This window comes from Calypte anna, chromosome 2 (genome assembly GCF_003957555.1).
Source record: "Calypte anna isolate BGI_N300 chromosome 2, bCalAnn1_v1.p, whole genome shotgun sequence".
NCBI lineage: Eukaryota > Metazoa > Chordata > Aves > Apodiformes > Trochilidae > Calypte > Calypte anna.
The window spans coordinates 111,238,144-111,254,510 of NC_044245.1; the positions used below are offsets into that span (position 1 = coordinate 111,238,144).

The window sequence follows — 16,367 nt, forward strand, 5'->3', positions numbered from 1 at the left end:
GAGCAATTAAGTTGTTTGAGAGAGGTGATCAGTTTACTGGAGTGACAGTGCTTCCCCTGCCATTGTTTCCAGTCCCTTGAGGAGGGACTGTATTAAAAAAATGAGAAATAAAATCAGAGTGCAAATACAAAAGTAGGGCTAAAGATAGAAGCTTTTCTCAGAGATGTTCATCTCTCTTATAGACCCCATCCTTTTTCCTCTGGCCGTAATGCGTCTGGATCAGCCAAAAATCCTCCTATGCATATGTTTCTCAGAGAGACACAAGTTATCTGTCTTGCCATTCAGCCACTGGGATTTCCCATATGCTGCTGCATGTTTAGTGGGAATAATGCCTCTAACATGGATTAGGATGAGGCTTCAACACTTTTCTTACCGGCAAAAGCTGTGGACTGGACTGACTGATGCCTCACAGGGCCCTGCACAACTTTGGTGCTAAAGCACTGAAAAGTGCAGAAAGAAGAAACAAAAGCCCTGTGGGTGATAAGGCAGCACTATGCTATCTGACAAGGAATCCCAGGGCAGTTTCCTTGCTGTTTTGCAGAGGGAAAACTTCTGGCTGTAGAAGTTAAGGTGCTCATGAAGCCCACTCTGAGGGATTGTGTTAGAAGATGTTAGAGACAACATCCAATCTGAGGGAATTAGTTTGAATAGCCAATTAATCACAAGAATTGCAACTTGGGCATAGTAATCAATGTGTGTTGTCAATCACTTCAGGCCTAGCTATGAAAGCCTCCCTTCATACTTGGTTCTTTTTTAAGCAATCATATAAGCTTGCAATAAAAGAGCTGAGACAAATTGGTAGCAATTGTTATCAGAAAAATTTGATTTTACATAAGAAAAGTGCAGCAATTTTGTTTCCAGTTCTTCCCAAATAGCTAAGCTTGATTTGTCACCAGCCAAATTAATACATTATTCCCCATGGTTTTATGATATTATACAGTATTTTCTTTTCTACTAGTCTATTTTATTACCCTCTTTCCATCCTTACAGGTTTCTGTTTTCACAGTGGGTTTCCTACCACATGAAAATCAAATGTTGTAAAAAACTAAACCCACAAGTTTGAAGTTCTCAGTGGGTCTCAGTTCTCTATTTCAAGTAAACCAGATAAATTAAATCTACATATTAAATAAGTAGCCTCTTAAAAGATTTAAATAACCTCTCCAAAAAATAGTTCAATGTCCTTTATTCCACCAAAACTGCATTGCAGTTTTCCAGTCTTTATATTTACATTATTTGCAACTCTTTCCATAAGTGCCAGTACAAATGTAACTGATGAAAATCCAGAATAGTCATACAAATGTTCCTGAAAGCAAGGTGCATTTTTGAGCAAAGTTTTTCTGATGCACAATAATATATATGTATATATTAACAAAGCTTCAAAATATAAAATATCTTCCATGGCAAGTAAAACTTCTCCACTTACAGCTTATTCAGATTTCAGTTACATAGACTTCTGCATTTCAAGTTAGTGCAAATAATGAAAGTAAGAGCCTGAGCAGAATGATGTAAATACAATGGAACAAGAGAAACAGCAAAATTTTACCAAGTCCCTGCATATGGTTACAATATATAATTAGTATATCATTAGTATCCTTTTATATACACTGTATTTAAATAATTGGCTTATCTGAACTATAGGCAATAAATTTACAAATTAAAATAAAATAATGCTTCACACAAATATGGAATGTCCGACAAATATATGAAAATAAAATGCATCTAGTAACAAAACATTGTAAATCAAAAAGGTAAAAGATGTCTTCGCTGTCTTGGAAGATTTGAAGGCACTTTCTTGGCAAATCTGAATTCACTCCTTAGTAGAAAGTCTGCAAGAGAAAAGGACACACTCTTTTATAACTAGTTTCAAAACCCACAGGGAGACTGCTTAGGATAATCCTGTGCATAAATCACAGTTTCTTGTGGATTCCACAAATCTTAAGATTAACTCCAGAATGCCAGTGGGTCTTGCCCTCTCCTGTAAACACTGATGAGTTTTGCCACGGCAAATCCTCAGCGCTGATGCTAAGAGGTTTAGCACGTGGATGTTTCCCAGGCACCGAGTCACACGCGTTTCTAGATTCTGGGGTTCATCAGATGCTTTACTTCCATTTGCAAGGATCTGAATTAGAGGGTGGAAAAACAAAAACAAAAACAAAAACAAAAACAAACCAAAACAAAACCTAAAAGCTGTGCAGGTCACCAAGTGCTCCCAGTCCCAGCAGCTCCCGGGGAGCGGCGCCCGCCCCCTTGGAGCCCTCTCCATGGTGCTGAAACAGCCGTGGCCCTGCTGCCTCAGCTCCCTGGACAGCTTCTGCCACCACATCCCGTGGGAAGATAGGGGCTTTTCCCGGGAAAACCTTAATTCTTAGATTTCTATCAGGAGATGAACACACCACTTTTGTTTTGTTTTGTTTTGGTTTGGTTTGGTTTGGTTTGGTTTTGGTTTTGGCTTGGTTTGGTTTGGTTTGGTTTGTTTTCCCCCTGTTTACAATAAACAGGAATCATGACCTGTCCTCTCTAAGCTACTGTGAGGACAGTGTGGAAAATGCATCCTCAATGCCAAAAGATGGAGGAGAAGCAAACACAGAATAGTGCTAGAAATGCATTGCTATTGAGGGATGAACATAAGTAAGTCCTGTACTGGTTTGGAGGCAAGAGAGAGTGACTTTTACCAACATGCATCCCTGTCTGGAAAATGTTTCTATTCCAAGAAGATACTGGATATGAACAAGCATGAAGAGCTGAGCCTGTCTTATTCCTAGTGGAATTTAGCTACTTAGTGGAGGAGCAGAATAAGGAAGCACACAGGCAGCTTGCAAACACTCATCACAGCTCTTCTTTTTCCCATAATGTTTTCCCTGCTTTTAAAAAGCAGAGAGAAAGTCACCCTAGGAAAAAAAGTTGAAGTGAACAGTGCATGAGAGCTGCTAACATTGCTTATCATTTAAACCCTCCCTTCCTCACATGTCATCCCTTTCAGTGTATTTTTGGCAGGCAAATTAGAGCACCTGGATTTGCAAATCATTTCTTCTGATCCTTTTGTATTTTAAAGATGGAAACAGAATTAGATAGATGCTTCTGTGCTGTGGATATGGAGGCAGATCATTAACTCTTAAACAAAAAGAAAGAAAGAATTAAAAATAAAAATTAAAAAAAAAGAGAAAAGAAAAAAAAAACCAAAAAAAACCCAAAAAAAATTACTGGAACACCCAGAAATCTTTCAGAAAGCCCTGAGCCATGAAATCAGAGCTTAAAGGGATACTAATGAGAGAATAACACAACTAAATAGGTGAAAGAAAAGAAAATTAGAGAGTGTTGGTATGTTTCGGAATGCTGAGACTGGAAAGAAGACACTAACAAACAAGCAGGAATTTAGGTACCTCAAAATATAAAAGTATTAAGAAAGGGCACTCAGAAAAGGAATCCTGTCTTTAGTTATGAAAATGAGATTCTGGCAAAGAAATGACATGTCTAGTCAGTTTCTGGTTCAGTGCCCATGATATATTCAAAACCATCTGCAAGATCTAGAGAGCAAGAGGCAAAACAGACTGAAAATAGTTAAGAAAATAAAATAAGAAGAAAAAGAAATTATGTCATTTCTTCTAAGCACTGAAATATTGCTATATTCTTCAAAGCCTTTTCTCGCAGTCACCAAAATGAATCCCACCTCCACTTGGAAATCAAATCAGCTAACACTGACTCATATCCTACTCTTCCTTTCTTATTCTTGATTAGTATGAATTGAAGTCTTGATGCAGGAAGATGTGACATACACAGCTCCTCCAAACTCCAAGCTTGCAGTATTTGTCAGGAGGAGGTGGTGAAAGGAAATCATCTTTGAAGAAATATAAGTAAAACTAAATTCACTGATTTTATATACTTTAATGGTCAGTAATAACCAATGCAGTTTTTCAAACTTATGTTGGGAGTGTAAACATTTTATTGATATTCAAACAACTGGAAAAAACAGCTCACTTGAAGATGTTCCTTTTATCGGGGACAAGGTGTTTTAATTAACACAACATCCTCTTCCTAGATAAGAATGGAGTAGTTCCATTCACAGTTACTTGAAGCCTTTAGCTTTGTCACATCTTTACGTTCACCACCTTTAAGTGGTAATAACTTTACAGAAATTCTCAGAAGACAATCTAAGAATGATGAGTGGTCCTAAAGATTAATAAAGTGACTGGGTACATACAAAGATTGCACTGGCAGACATGAGAGCAAGAAAGTCTGATTCTTCTTCTCTTCTTAGAGGTCTGAAATAAATGTGTTGATGAAGTTCTTATGCAGTTTAATTCCACCAACCAGAGTTCCTACCAAATTTTTGAACAGTAAGAGGTCAGTCAGTCAGTAACTCTGGACCATGGTGCCACAAGTGACTTGTAGAAAATTACAGTGCTGCCTATTAAGATATCTGTGCTTCTATATATATCTATGAGGAATGAATCAGTCCTTACAGCAATGCCAGAGCTGCTCATTGATGCACTCTGTTAATATAACGTTTCTCTATGCCCACATGATAACAAGGTACAAGTGTGAAGTAAATCACTAGACCATGCAACAAATTAGAAAATGAATGGGAAAAGTGATACTTACATAGCAAACATCCTAGGACTGTGTACACAAAGGGCTCATTGCTAATCTCGTTAGCAACCTTGCACACCTTTTATAATCTAAAAAACAAAATTACCCACAGAAATAATGAATCTCAGTTGCCAGATACCTTCCAAGAAACTGCAGAAAATGAAATGTAGAACTTGTATTAGAATTTCAGACACTCTACACAGTTAAACCATTCTCTGTTTAATTCGTTAAATTATATGTGTAAGATGAAAAATTAGATTGCAGTTCATCCCGTGGCTAAGAAGAAGGAAATGTGAATGATGGGAGCAATTAATTTTCTACCAGGTAGCTTCCGCCTAAGATGCAGAAGACCAGGTTCAACCCCCACCTTTTTCTGAAGGAATTTAACTCATTAACTGGGAGGCTATTCTAACCAGCAGACTATGAGGTAGTTTGAGGTCTGGCTCTCATGATTTTTTTGTTGTTCCACTTAGTGTTAAAACTGGTGAAAATCCATGTTTTCCATCCATCCATCCATCCATCCATCCATCTAAGTATATCTCCTAATCTCCAGACTAGAGATACCAGTGTCTTACTGGCTCTCTCTCTCTGGTGTCCTTGATTTAAATGGTCGCTTGGTTCAAGTGGCTGCTGAGCCACTGCTGTCCTTTCTGATGGAAAGATCTTTCTAGTGACAAGGAATACTTAGGTGCAATTTTCTTCTCCTACATGACAAATATTTTAATAAAAGTTAACCAAAATTGTGCCAAACTGAATTCTAGCCTGGGTTCAGTTTTTCAGGGAATGTTTACACAGACTATAACCACGTCAGCAGAAGAGAAATTAAATCATTCTCGGACACCCTATGGTGGCTAAGATGTCACTGTAAGAATATATCAAACCCCTCTAAAGAGACAGGAAAAGATCATGGATTTAATAAGCCTTGATAATTATTCTAAACCCTTAGTGCTGGATAAGGTGGAGACAGTTCTGAGGATTTAAGTCTCCTTCATAGGCCACCAGAATATCTCAGGTTAAACAAAACTCATTATCTGCTTTGGGTTTGGTTGACATAAATAAGAAAAAAAAATCTGCTTTAGTTTTAATTGCAAATTTGACTTTACTTTTTTTGAACTTATAACTTAATTCTTCACACCGTCCTAACTACAATCTTGGGTTTTCATTTAGAGAACACCTGTTTCATTAGAATGGAAATATTATTACTGAGATTCTTCATCAATAAAGTGAAACACTCAGGAAATACAGGGGAATCCAAATAATCATATATTCATACACTCTGGATCCATCTATCAAGGTATGCAATGCACAACGTGCATGAGATTTTGTTCATGCAGCCTGTAAGAGATACACGTCTAACCTACTCATATGTCTACTTAGAAAGCTGTATGTATAGCTTTTGAGGATCAGCCATGGATTTCTACATTCCAACTTCTGATCAGTGTAGGACAGATAGAAAAAGGGCTACTCCAGTCCCTTTCAAAAGCCAGATCCTCCAAAGTGCTGAACTTCTGTAAGAGAGCACCTCAGCTGCTCACAAAAGTGCTTACCATCTTTCTGAGGTGATGCAGACAAGAAGTGTCATTCATAACAGCTACAAAAGCACAAGCACATCAAGCAGCAGGCTGCTTTTAAACAAGTACCACAGCTACTGCAACTATTACTTACAGGCTGGTGTCGAGCAGTCCCTTGTGTTGTGATACAGTCGATGAAAGTGCTTGCTACACTCTGATGAAAATGTGACTGGTCCTGTTTGAAAGTAAGCAGGAGTTAACCACAAGCTTTCAGTGACATTGCTTTGCCACTTCAATGAATCGTGATGATACACAGAATTAATTTCCACGTTTTGATGAATTTCTGTTTAATTTTCTCCTGCACTTTAAACAATCACGATGTACCACAAGTATAACTGTACTACTGAAAATCACAGAAAGCAATGCTGTTGCTATGCTATTATGCTCATAACCTCAATGACAGAAAAATAACCCTTGGAAATTATGGACTTGCTTAGCTTTAACATTTCAGTTATTCAAAATCAACAGTAACATTTCTTATATGATGAAAATTAGAATGGTCCAACCACAAAAGAATTAATTTGCTCAGTGGTCAATAGTATTCTAGTGCAGAAGGAATAATGTAGAAGCAATGAGAACATTATTTCTAAAAGCAACTATTTAAGCATAAATCAGTTTCTGAACGCTGGAAAGACAAAGTACTAATGCTTCTGATTTCCACATGGATGGTTTACAAAGTTCTTAATATAAAATCTGGGTTTGTAGGGGAAAAAAAAGAGAGCCAAATCACATCTGGGAACCTTGATGTCATCTTAAAGTAGTCCTAGCAAGAAAGGATGCTGTTGTGCATGCAGAGGGCAGCATGTGTTTCAACATTTGGGTGAAACAAATCCCCCTGTGACTTGTGCTGTGCCTCTGTTCTCCCAGACTGTGCTTCCTTCTCTGGATATCAGTGCCATCTATCTGCATTAACAGCTGATAATAATATATAGCTGGTAGTCTTCAAAACAAAGGTCAAAGGTATAAAGCTACCAAGGAGCTCTTCCTTAATTGCTGATGGTCCTGGGAAGGTATTACTGATGACATCCAGGTTGAAAAAGAGAGTAAAAATGTAGTATTTGTGTCATATAACCTGTTTAGCACTACTGATACTTACAGCTGGGGATGAGTTTCCTGTGATTTGGACAAAAAACACTGACATAAGGTGACACTAACTGAACAAGATTAAATTTAACTTGAATCCTCTAAATTTACCTTAAAAAGGAACCCTGAATAAGGAACCCTGCTTGTTTTAAGCAGTGCTACAAAAGGTGTCATATGCAGCATGCTGCTTTGCCTACTTTTCTGTCAGAGGAAGACAGTAAGCACTTCTGGGGAAAAAAAAAAAAAAAAAAAAAAAAAATCACAACTTGAAAGGTGGTTTAGCAGTCTGAGAAAGCATGCCAAGCCAATTCTGTCTGGGTAGTGGAGCCAAACTACCACAAACTTGAAAGAAGATTCCTCTCTGTGACACTGCATACAACTGAACATTAGATATATTTAACAGTAATACATAGATTTCATGAGATTTTTCCAGTCACTAGTAAACTTTTCAATGAACTGACAAAGCAGCCTTTGTAACTTTAAATTGGAAGAGACAATCTAGATGGTAACATCAGTACTCATCACTATCTAGTTGAGTAATGAGGTACAAGAGAACATATATTACTTGAAATTATCCAAGATATATGGATATAACATCAGCTTTTGTCACTAAATATATTCCATGTCCCTTGAGGTAATATATGGTTTTCCAGCTCTCTTCCTCACCATCAAAATAGGCTGTTGATTTTATTAGTGCCTCACAGAGCACTCTGTGTAAGCTTGCTTTTCTAGCTGAATTGATGGAGAGCTTTATGACTCTCAAAATTATTTATGATTTTTCCTATAGTTGAGGACTGTTACATATGGGTTTTATATGGCTATAAAATGTGTCTACTATTCTTGGCATACTAGAAGTGTACAATAATTTTAACCTCAAGGCTGTAAAGATAATAGATTGTAAAGATAATGTTGATATCCCTCTCTTCTTCCTCACAACTTCATTAGTTTAGGATGTTCTAACTCTTGAACTAGTAAGGATTATATCTGAACAGAATAGAGGTTGATTAAAAAAAAAGGATTTTGATTTGAACTGAATCAAGAAAAGAAAAGTTAGGCTGGAAGGCTGAATTTGAAGAAAATGCCAGTGGGTTACAGGACTTAATAAAGCTATGGAAAAGAGAAAAATGGAGGCAAAACCACCACTGAAGATCTTAAGAGCATAGTTGAAAAAAAAAAAAAAAAAAAGAAAAAAAAAGAAAAGAGAAAATAAAAAAAAAAAAGGAAAGAAAAAAGATGTAGGTAGAAATTCTGAGCCAACAAAGAAATAAATGTTGAGAATCCTGCAATGAATTTTCTTCCTTACTCATTCCATCTAATGTGAGTCAAATATTCTCAGCAACTGTGCAAGCAACTACTCATGCAATTAATTTAGTGAAAGGCTCCAGAAACAGGCCTCTTTTTCTATGATTTATTGTCCTCAAAATACCTTCTGAAAAACTCATGGTTGTTTTTCACTGTTGTTTTTGAGTAATGAAAATCATTCTGTATTCATTGTTTAGCTTCCCTGGATTATTATGTTGAGCTTTTTATACTAGCTGAGCAGTTTCCGTTAAATAAGAAAAGGAAATAGATTAATTATTAATATAAGCAAATCTTTCTTCTCTGTCCTCCCCAGGAGAGTGATTTCCAGTATTCCTGTGCTACATAGAACAGCATAGCTGGATCTACGTGTTCTTTTAATTTCTTTCTCATATGGACAGAAAATGGTAAGGTTTGTGACTACCCTTGTTTACTGTACTAGTAAAGGGCCAGCTGCTCACTGCACATTTCCTGTAGGTGCTGTTGGGCTGCAGTTGGCAGCTGGCAGAAAGATTCTTAAAGCTGTGGTTATCCTAACGTTTTGAGGACACTTCCCCCATGCAAAAGAGACAATAAAATCTTTCCTTTCTTGCCAAGGACTGTCTGAAAATTCCAGCAAAGAGGAAACATAATTTCCAATTCTCTTTTTCATGCTACCATTGCCAGCTATTTCTCTATTTTTTAGTGTCACCAACCACAATAATGTTTAAAAATCCTGGCTTTGCAGTGTCATACTCTGAAACTCTGAAGTGCAGAAACACTTGAAACTGGAAAGTAAAGAACAGTGCAAGCATCTTGCCATTGGCAACTCTTTTTGCTTAAATTCAGAAGGAGCATTTCTCCAGTTACAAAAAAGACTCCCAAAGGTGCGCGCACTGTACAACTCCATCTCCGTTTTCAAGTTCAAGTATTTGATTTTAATCATATTAAACTTTCATATTTGGGATAGCAAATTATTTTTCTGATTAATCTGTATTCCTTAATACTTTCTTGCTCTATTTGTTTGTCTTCTTTCGATAAGCGTCCACATGTACACATCATGAGACAGAAGACAAAATATGTTTCCCTGATACAGAGAAAAATTCCCTGGCCTCGTAGATCTGTTTCTGAAATATATATGCAGCCTGGTGAGAAGTTTTAAAATTAGTAAACTTGAAAATAAATATAGTGGGACTGATGAAAATTATGGAAAAATACATATATTTAAAATTTAAAATGTACTGAGTTCTCTTATTAAAATATTACTTGTCAGAGACTGCATGTAGGTACAATGCTAAGCTTGGTGCAGAACCTCAAAATATCTAATGCTTGTGATTCTTGTGGCTATTTCAAATATGCATATGTTGGTAAATTAAGAGCAGCTGTCTTACCTGTAAAATGTTTTATGAATTTGTCTTTTAGACTGGAATCTCTTGGAAAAATTTCTGAGGAGAGAAGAAAAGAAAAAAAGTATGTAATAGAGGAATTAAAATAAAAGCTCCAAAAGCATAACATGCCAAGATTCCTGCTATAAAGGGACCCAATAGCTTCCTAAACTAGCTGTCAAATTAGTTTTCATAGTTTTGTTTGTGCATACAACACTGTGATTCACAGAAGAATATAAAATATCATCCTACAATACACTCGATCAGATTTTCTGACAAACATTTCTACACATCTTAGCTTTGAGTTGAGCTATAATTTTATAAATATTCATATCAAGAAGTTATTGTGCTATGACAAGTACTTGAGTATCTGAACAAATAATGTAGAATACCTACATAGATGCAAACCAAATACCTTATTTTGGGTTTTGAAATAGCAGGTACTTGAAGAGAAAAATCTCCTATAGAATGTCTAAGATAGATATGGGCTATGCATATATTTATTGCAATGTCAGTTAAAATATAGTACTCCTCTACTGTGAAAATCGCTGTGTATTTTAAATATCCCCTTTCTATATATGCTGCTTTTGCCAACAGGTATAAGAGAAAGTACACATCTCATAACAGCCAAAGGAATCAGGTAGAACAAAAATTGGAGCTAGCACAAAAGCTCTACTCACTTTTTTTACTTTTTTTTTTTTTTTCTGTCTCTGGCTTACAGCAAGAATTTTTTGATGAAAGTAAATATTCTCAGAAGCATATGTCCCCTCAATCTTATAAATTTTCCACTGAAAAACTGCATTAAAAAATTCTTGGGTAACTGCAGATATTATTGCAGACAATTACTCAGTACAATAATTGTATATTGCATTAAATTCAAATTAAATGCTTTTCTTAGTACTGATACAAGCAACGTCACAGCATTAGGACCTGTAGTTAAACATATATATTCACTAAAAATATCTCCTTACCACTACTGTCATTTTAAGTCTTTGTATACTCCTACATTTTTTTTTTTCAGTTTCTCATCTGAATTAACATTTACCTCAAAAGAGAGCAAGTTTCCTTTCCTACCATAGGAGGATGTTGGATATCTGCCAAAATAAATTCTTACTATTGGCTTTAGGCAGTTTGTCAGAGGTCACGTGAGTGTATTTTTAGGCTGTCATTTTAAGCTAAAATTCCCAAGTTTTAATGCATCTCAGCAAGGTTATGGGACCTAATTTCCTTAAGAATTCTCTAAAATACCAGTTTTAACTAACTTGTTTCTTTATTGCAAAGGAAATACAATACCTTCTCCATTAAAGTGTTCTATGGACATGAAATGTCAGGTAGTTTAAAATTACACAGATGGAGTATATGAAAAGATAAAATAGTGAAACAATCTGTGTGAGTTTTGAGTGAGATGCCTCAAGTGAACCAGTACTGACAGATAGTCATAGTCTGGGGAAGTCTGAAATAAAACCAGGCTCTGACAAAGGACATTTAGACTCAGGGCCTTTCAAAGTCTATTGAATTTGCTTTGGGAACAGTAGCTGCTTTTTGCCCTAAAAAAATTCTTTAGGAAAAGTCTGTAAAATTGCATATAGCCAAAACTCCATCCCTAAATGCACAGAGGGTAAAACAGGATAAGGGAAGGAGCTCAGGGAAGGAGCTAGGCATTGCAAGCATAAAATTGCAGCTGTAACTGTGGTGGTAACCCTGAGAAGGAACACTACAGCATCTACCCCCCAAGACTGACCTCCATCAGCCCAGCTACACACATCCCAATAGGGAAAACTGGGTCAGTTGTGAGATAGGGGGTGGCTGAATGATACTGAGTGCCCATTCCTCCCCTGCTGCGGCTGCCATCCCTCCAGGCAGCAATCAGCTCTTCAACATTTGCCCATGTTTCAGCTTTCTTTGAGTCCTTTTTCTTAATTGCACGGTGCATTTGCTCATTAAGGCACAATCAGTAAGCCCTGAGCCCTCCACAAAGACAACCTAAGCTCATTCGTATGAAAATCACAGGCAGCACAGGTTACTGGAACACTTCTGTCCTCTGGCTCTAAGGGGAGGGGAAAATGCCTCAACTATGGATTGCCCAAAACAAACAAAGCAATTTTCTTCCATATTCCAGCAGCACAGCCAAGCCCTCTTGTCTGTATGAAACTGTGAGGCTGAGGTGTCAAAGAACTTCATATCTCAATCAAACTAATGAACATCTTTTTTTAAATAGAATATGTATATCTGACTCCTGACCAGATCACACTGCAACCAGAAGCAGGATCTAAAGTCCATACAAGATGCTTTTATAAAGCAATGAAAGATCATCACAACAAAATCTTTATTCTGGATTCTAATAGACTCCAGTTTCTCCAGTCATCCTTCATGTGGTATATATCACCTATTGAGGCAGATAGCTTGATACCCATTCCCACAGTGTACTTGTAAAGGCAAGTTAAATTTCTTTGACAAATTAATTTCTCAAAGGATAAGCAGAAGCTTGAATATGATAAGATTAATTGCCAAAGCATTACTAAAATCAAAACACTTGAAAGCCACACTGAGCAAAGCCACAAACGGAAGAAAATGAAAGAATAAAGACTTTAAAGTGCGAAACCCATGTGAGCAGGAAAGACTGCTCAGACTGGAGAGAGTTTATTCAATCCATTCTTACCTCAAGACCATGTTACACAAACCAGCATAATAGAGCCAGTGTATGTCCAATGGATATATAATGGGTGACTGATTGTTTCTAATCAGCTGAGAGAATATTTGGACTGCTGCATTCTTGTGCCCAGGCTTACAAAACATGCATTGCTCTCTAGACAGTGTTACATCTGAGTTAAATTGCACCGGTTCTATTGACTCGAGGTTCACCCTAGCTATAATCTCAGTTTATAACCACAAATAATCTTCATTCTATAATTTCTTTCTTATTTACATTGAGACCTCTCTGTGTGTCCTTAGATAACAACTTATCTGGGACAAAATGCTATTTATTCTACACACACCTTCCACAGACAGCAATGGCCATGGACACTAAAGGGTGCCAGGACAGACCTATTGCTGTCTAAATTTCTAATATTTATGGCAAAAATCTAGGAACAAGACAAATTCAGTTTTCCAGCTCTGATTCACATATAGAATGAAGTCTATACAAATTTGTGTCTAAATTCCAACCATACTGTTAATTTTCTCAAGCTAGGAAACTTCAAAGAAGGTCGAGTGACTCCAGGTAAAAGATGACTGGCTTTACCCTTTGCTGGGGTAAGTGGGATGATGATGAGAGCTAGCAAGGTCAAGTGCTCTCCACAGCACACTTCAATGACAGCATTTAAAAACTGTCATCTTTAACCAGGTTTAACAGTGATCTGTATTCCAGAACATCCACTGTTAATTCAGAATATCCACTGTTACTTTGTACAACATTCCTTTAAATGACAAGTCACATGATGGAATAACAGGTATTACTTGGGTTTATATTGTTCTTCTCTTCAAGAAGTCACTTAACAGTTTTAGGGTGTTCAAATGACTGTAACATCACAGAATTTTACAGTATAATACATAGTTCAAGATATAGTCAAAGCAATAACAATACATCTTATTATACCATATAATTCTTACTTGACCGTGATTTGGGTTTGGGTTTTTTTTCTGATTTTGGTAAAGCCATTTTGAGTTAATGCAATTGTCTGTACTTCAGAAAGGCCAATGCTTTAGAATTACCCTTCTCTCTCTGCTTTTATTCTTCGTCCCTACTCCAAATTTGGTTTAATCCATTTTACTTAAACTATGTGTTAATACAATTTTATTTAAAAGTAACAAGAGTCTCCAAAGCTTCAACTAAAATAAAGTCTATAATTGCACATAGTAGAGCAATAAATCCTACAGTGGTTGAAACATCATGTTTCTACAAATAAATGAACACTGTCAGGAAAATTGCCTCAAGTATCTGTTGAAATAGGAAAGTTCAATTTATTTGGATGGGGTTTTTCATTATTAGAAACTCCTGAGAGTGCCTAAAGATGGCAGCCCGGGTCTACTGTCACAGTACTACAGACTGAAACACCAGCAGAAGTACGTTGGCCATTTAGCAATGTCAAGATCAGATTAGTTTACAGAAAAATTAAATCTATAGTGAAAAAAAAGGGATAGTGAAATCTTTCAAATGTAAATTAATAAATAAATTGACAAGGTGTCAGGAGAACTTGAGCAAGAGAGATGAAAATAGAGAGGAAGAAGAGAAAAATACCCACGTAAAACAATATTCTAGACACATGAGTGAATGGGATGACATTGCAATGCCAAGATGAAAGTATCCTCAGAGTGATTGTCTTAAAAATGCATGAAATATTTATAAAAGCAATATTTTAAAAAAACTCAAAACAAAACAAAAAAAACCCAAAAACATAGCACGAAAGATATCCGGAAACCTTAATGACAGAAACCATGCCTTAATTTACATATGTAATGATTTCTAAGTGTTAGGAAGGGATGTACAGCCTCAGTTTAACGAAAATAAAAAATTAAAAAGTCTCAAAATCAACAATTAATATAGAAAACAATGCAGAAATAAGGCATCCTATTGGAGAAAATACTGTTTATGTGCACTTTGATAAGAGAGTGTTGTGGTATTGGGTAACACATAGGTGTTTGACTACAGTGTGATACATGGGAATCACATGGTAAAATAGCCTGTGAATAAAGGGTGAGTGAAGCATCTGTGGACCAGATTCAGGGATTCCTGCTGGATGTAGGCAGAAATATGTGGTGACCAATGTGGGCAGCTGTCATGGGGAGCCAGTCCCACTCCCTGGTTAGGGCATTTGCCACACCACGGTTTCACACTGCTTCAGAAAAGAGCTCCTAAATAAGTCCTCAGCAGCAGGTGATGTTAGGCAGAAGTAAATCAATTAACATATACTTCTTTCTACAATACCCTGACCGATTAAATGGACTGCATTTTCCTACTTTCACTATTATATTTTGTCTGTGACCAGACAGCACCCTTACTTCTGAGCCTTGGCTGGAAAAGGTTCTTGCCTGCAAAACTGAGGATTTTCAGCATCTTTGGCTATGCTGGAAATGGTATTTTATTAATACAGCTATTCCATTGCTACCAGAATGGTATTATTTTTTGTTCTGCAAACAATACCATATTAATATAGATTGAAATGTTTCCCTGGATCATTGTGGGGTGGCTGAAACAGCAGAGAAACAGAGTATGTACTTCTTCATTGAAAATGTGTGACATTTTTATTCCTTACTCAGGAACCACCAATTGATTCTGGGGTCTGTCCAAGGGTGCTCAAAATCCTTAGGACAAATTTGTGGTTGTTTTACAGGCTGATATATTTAATGCATTTTCTATTGCAGTTTCCCGTAGGGAGGCAAGAAAAAACATTTCTTTGTGCACAGAGAGCAACTCCTTCCATCACTAACAGTCATCAATCATTAAACATTTTCTATTATTTGCTTAGAAATAACTGCCACATGAGGAAATATCTACTTAAATGACATAATTTAATTCTCACCTTCTCATCTGTGTTTTCTGCCACACAAACTGTATTCCTGCTTTTGCTATGTGCTTTTCTTCCAGCTTTCCATAAATAAAAGCTTCATAATAATTTCCAATTGTCTTTGTAATTTGTTTGCTCATACAATACCCCCCACTCTCCCCTTATAGTTCCACATTTATTCCTTTAGACAAGGGAAAATATCTATTTCTGTGTGCAGCATTCCGAGACATCATTGTGTTACTACTTTTGTTAAGTAAGACACATAGTTCCCACTTACTGAATGCTTTTATTTTGAGACCTTGATATGTACATACTAAGTTCCACGGGGCATAGATAGAAAATGAGTCAATGCTCCAGACAGATACATTCCTTTCTGTATGTAATACCACTGTCTGAAATTCAAAGCTTAAGCACATTATTCCAAGTGCTGTGTAATGAAGATTAAAATAAAATAGCAATTTTTTTTTTTTTTAGCATTTTCTATCACCGTCTGCTCTATCAGGTAAAAAGCTACCTGGTAGCTTAGTATTTAAAACAATAAAAAATAATAAATTTTAAAAAGCCTCAAATAAATCCCCAAACCAACACTGCTTGGATTCACAGAAATGAAAGCATCTGCTCAAGAGGAAATCTTGAATTAATCTACAATTGCAGACCACTGCCATCTACTGAATGTAGACTATGCTGAATGTACTCATGCATATCTTTCTACCCTGCAAGTAGAGTTTACCAGGCTTCCCATTTTCTCTGTCTAACAGGAGCCCTTTCAGTTCTTGCAATACAAAGTGTACTCCAGAGCTTAAGGGATACAAAAAGAGTGCAATTAAGAACTGATAATGGATGACCTGGTCAATTTGTCTTCTTCTTCTCCAGGACTAGGAATAAACAGTATTCTAATCTCTTATTTGTGGACTTATTTGTTGCTCATAAAAGCCCTGTTCAGTATTTCATTTTTATTT

General features: G+C 36.5%; 1 protein-coding gene across 1 annotated transcript in view; it reads right to left on the reverse strand.

Annotated features, from left to right (window-relative positions):
• Positions 1-1,177: 1,177 nt before the first annotated feature.
• The window catches only part of ALKAL1 (ALK and LTK ligand 1), a 36,817-nt gene continuing 21,627 nt past the window's right edge, over positions 1,178-16,367 (reverse strand). Inside the window, exons 3-6 of the mRNA XM_030446009.1 lie at positions 9,911-9,964; positions 6,253-6,333; positions 4,600-4,676; positions 1,178-1,826 (exon numbers count right to left, since the gene is read on the reverse strand). Coding sequence (XP_030301869.1) covers positions 4,612-4,676; positions 6,253-6,333; positions 9,911-9,964 — 200 coding nt within the window. The 3' untranslated portion in view covers positions 1,178-1,826; positions 4,600-4,611. The remainder of the gene's footprint in view (positions 1,827-4,599; positions 4,677-6,252; positions 6,334-9,910; positions 9,965-16,367) is intronic.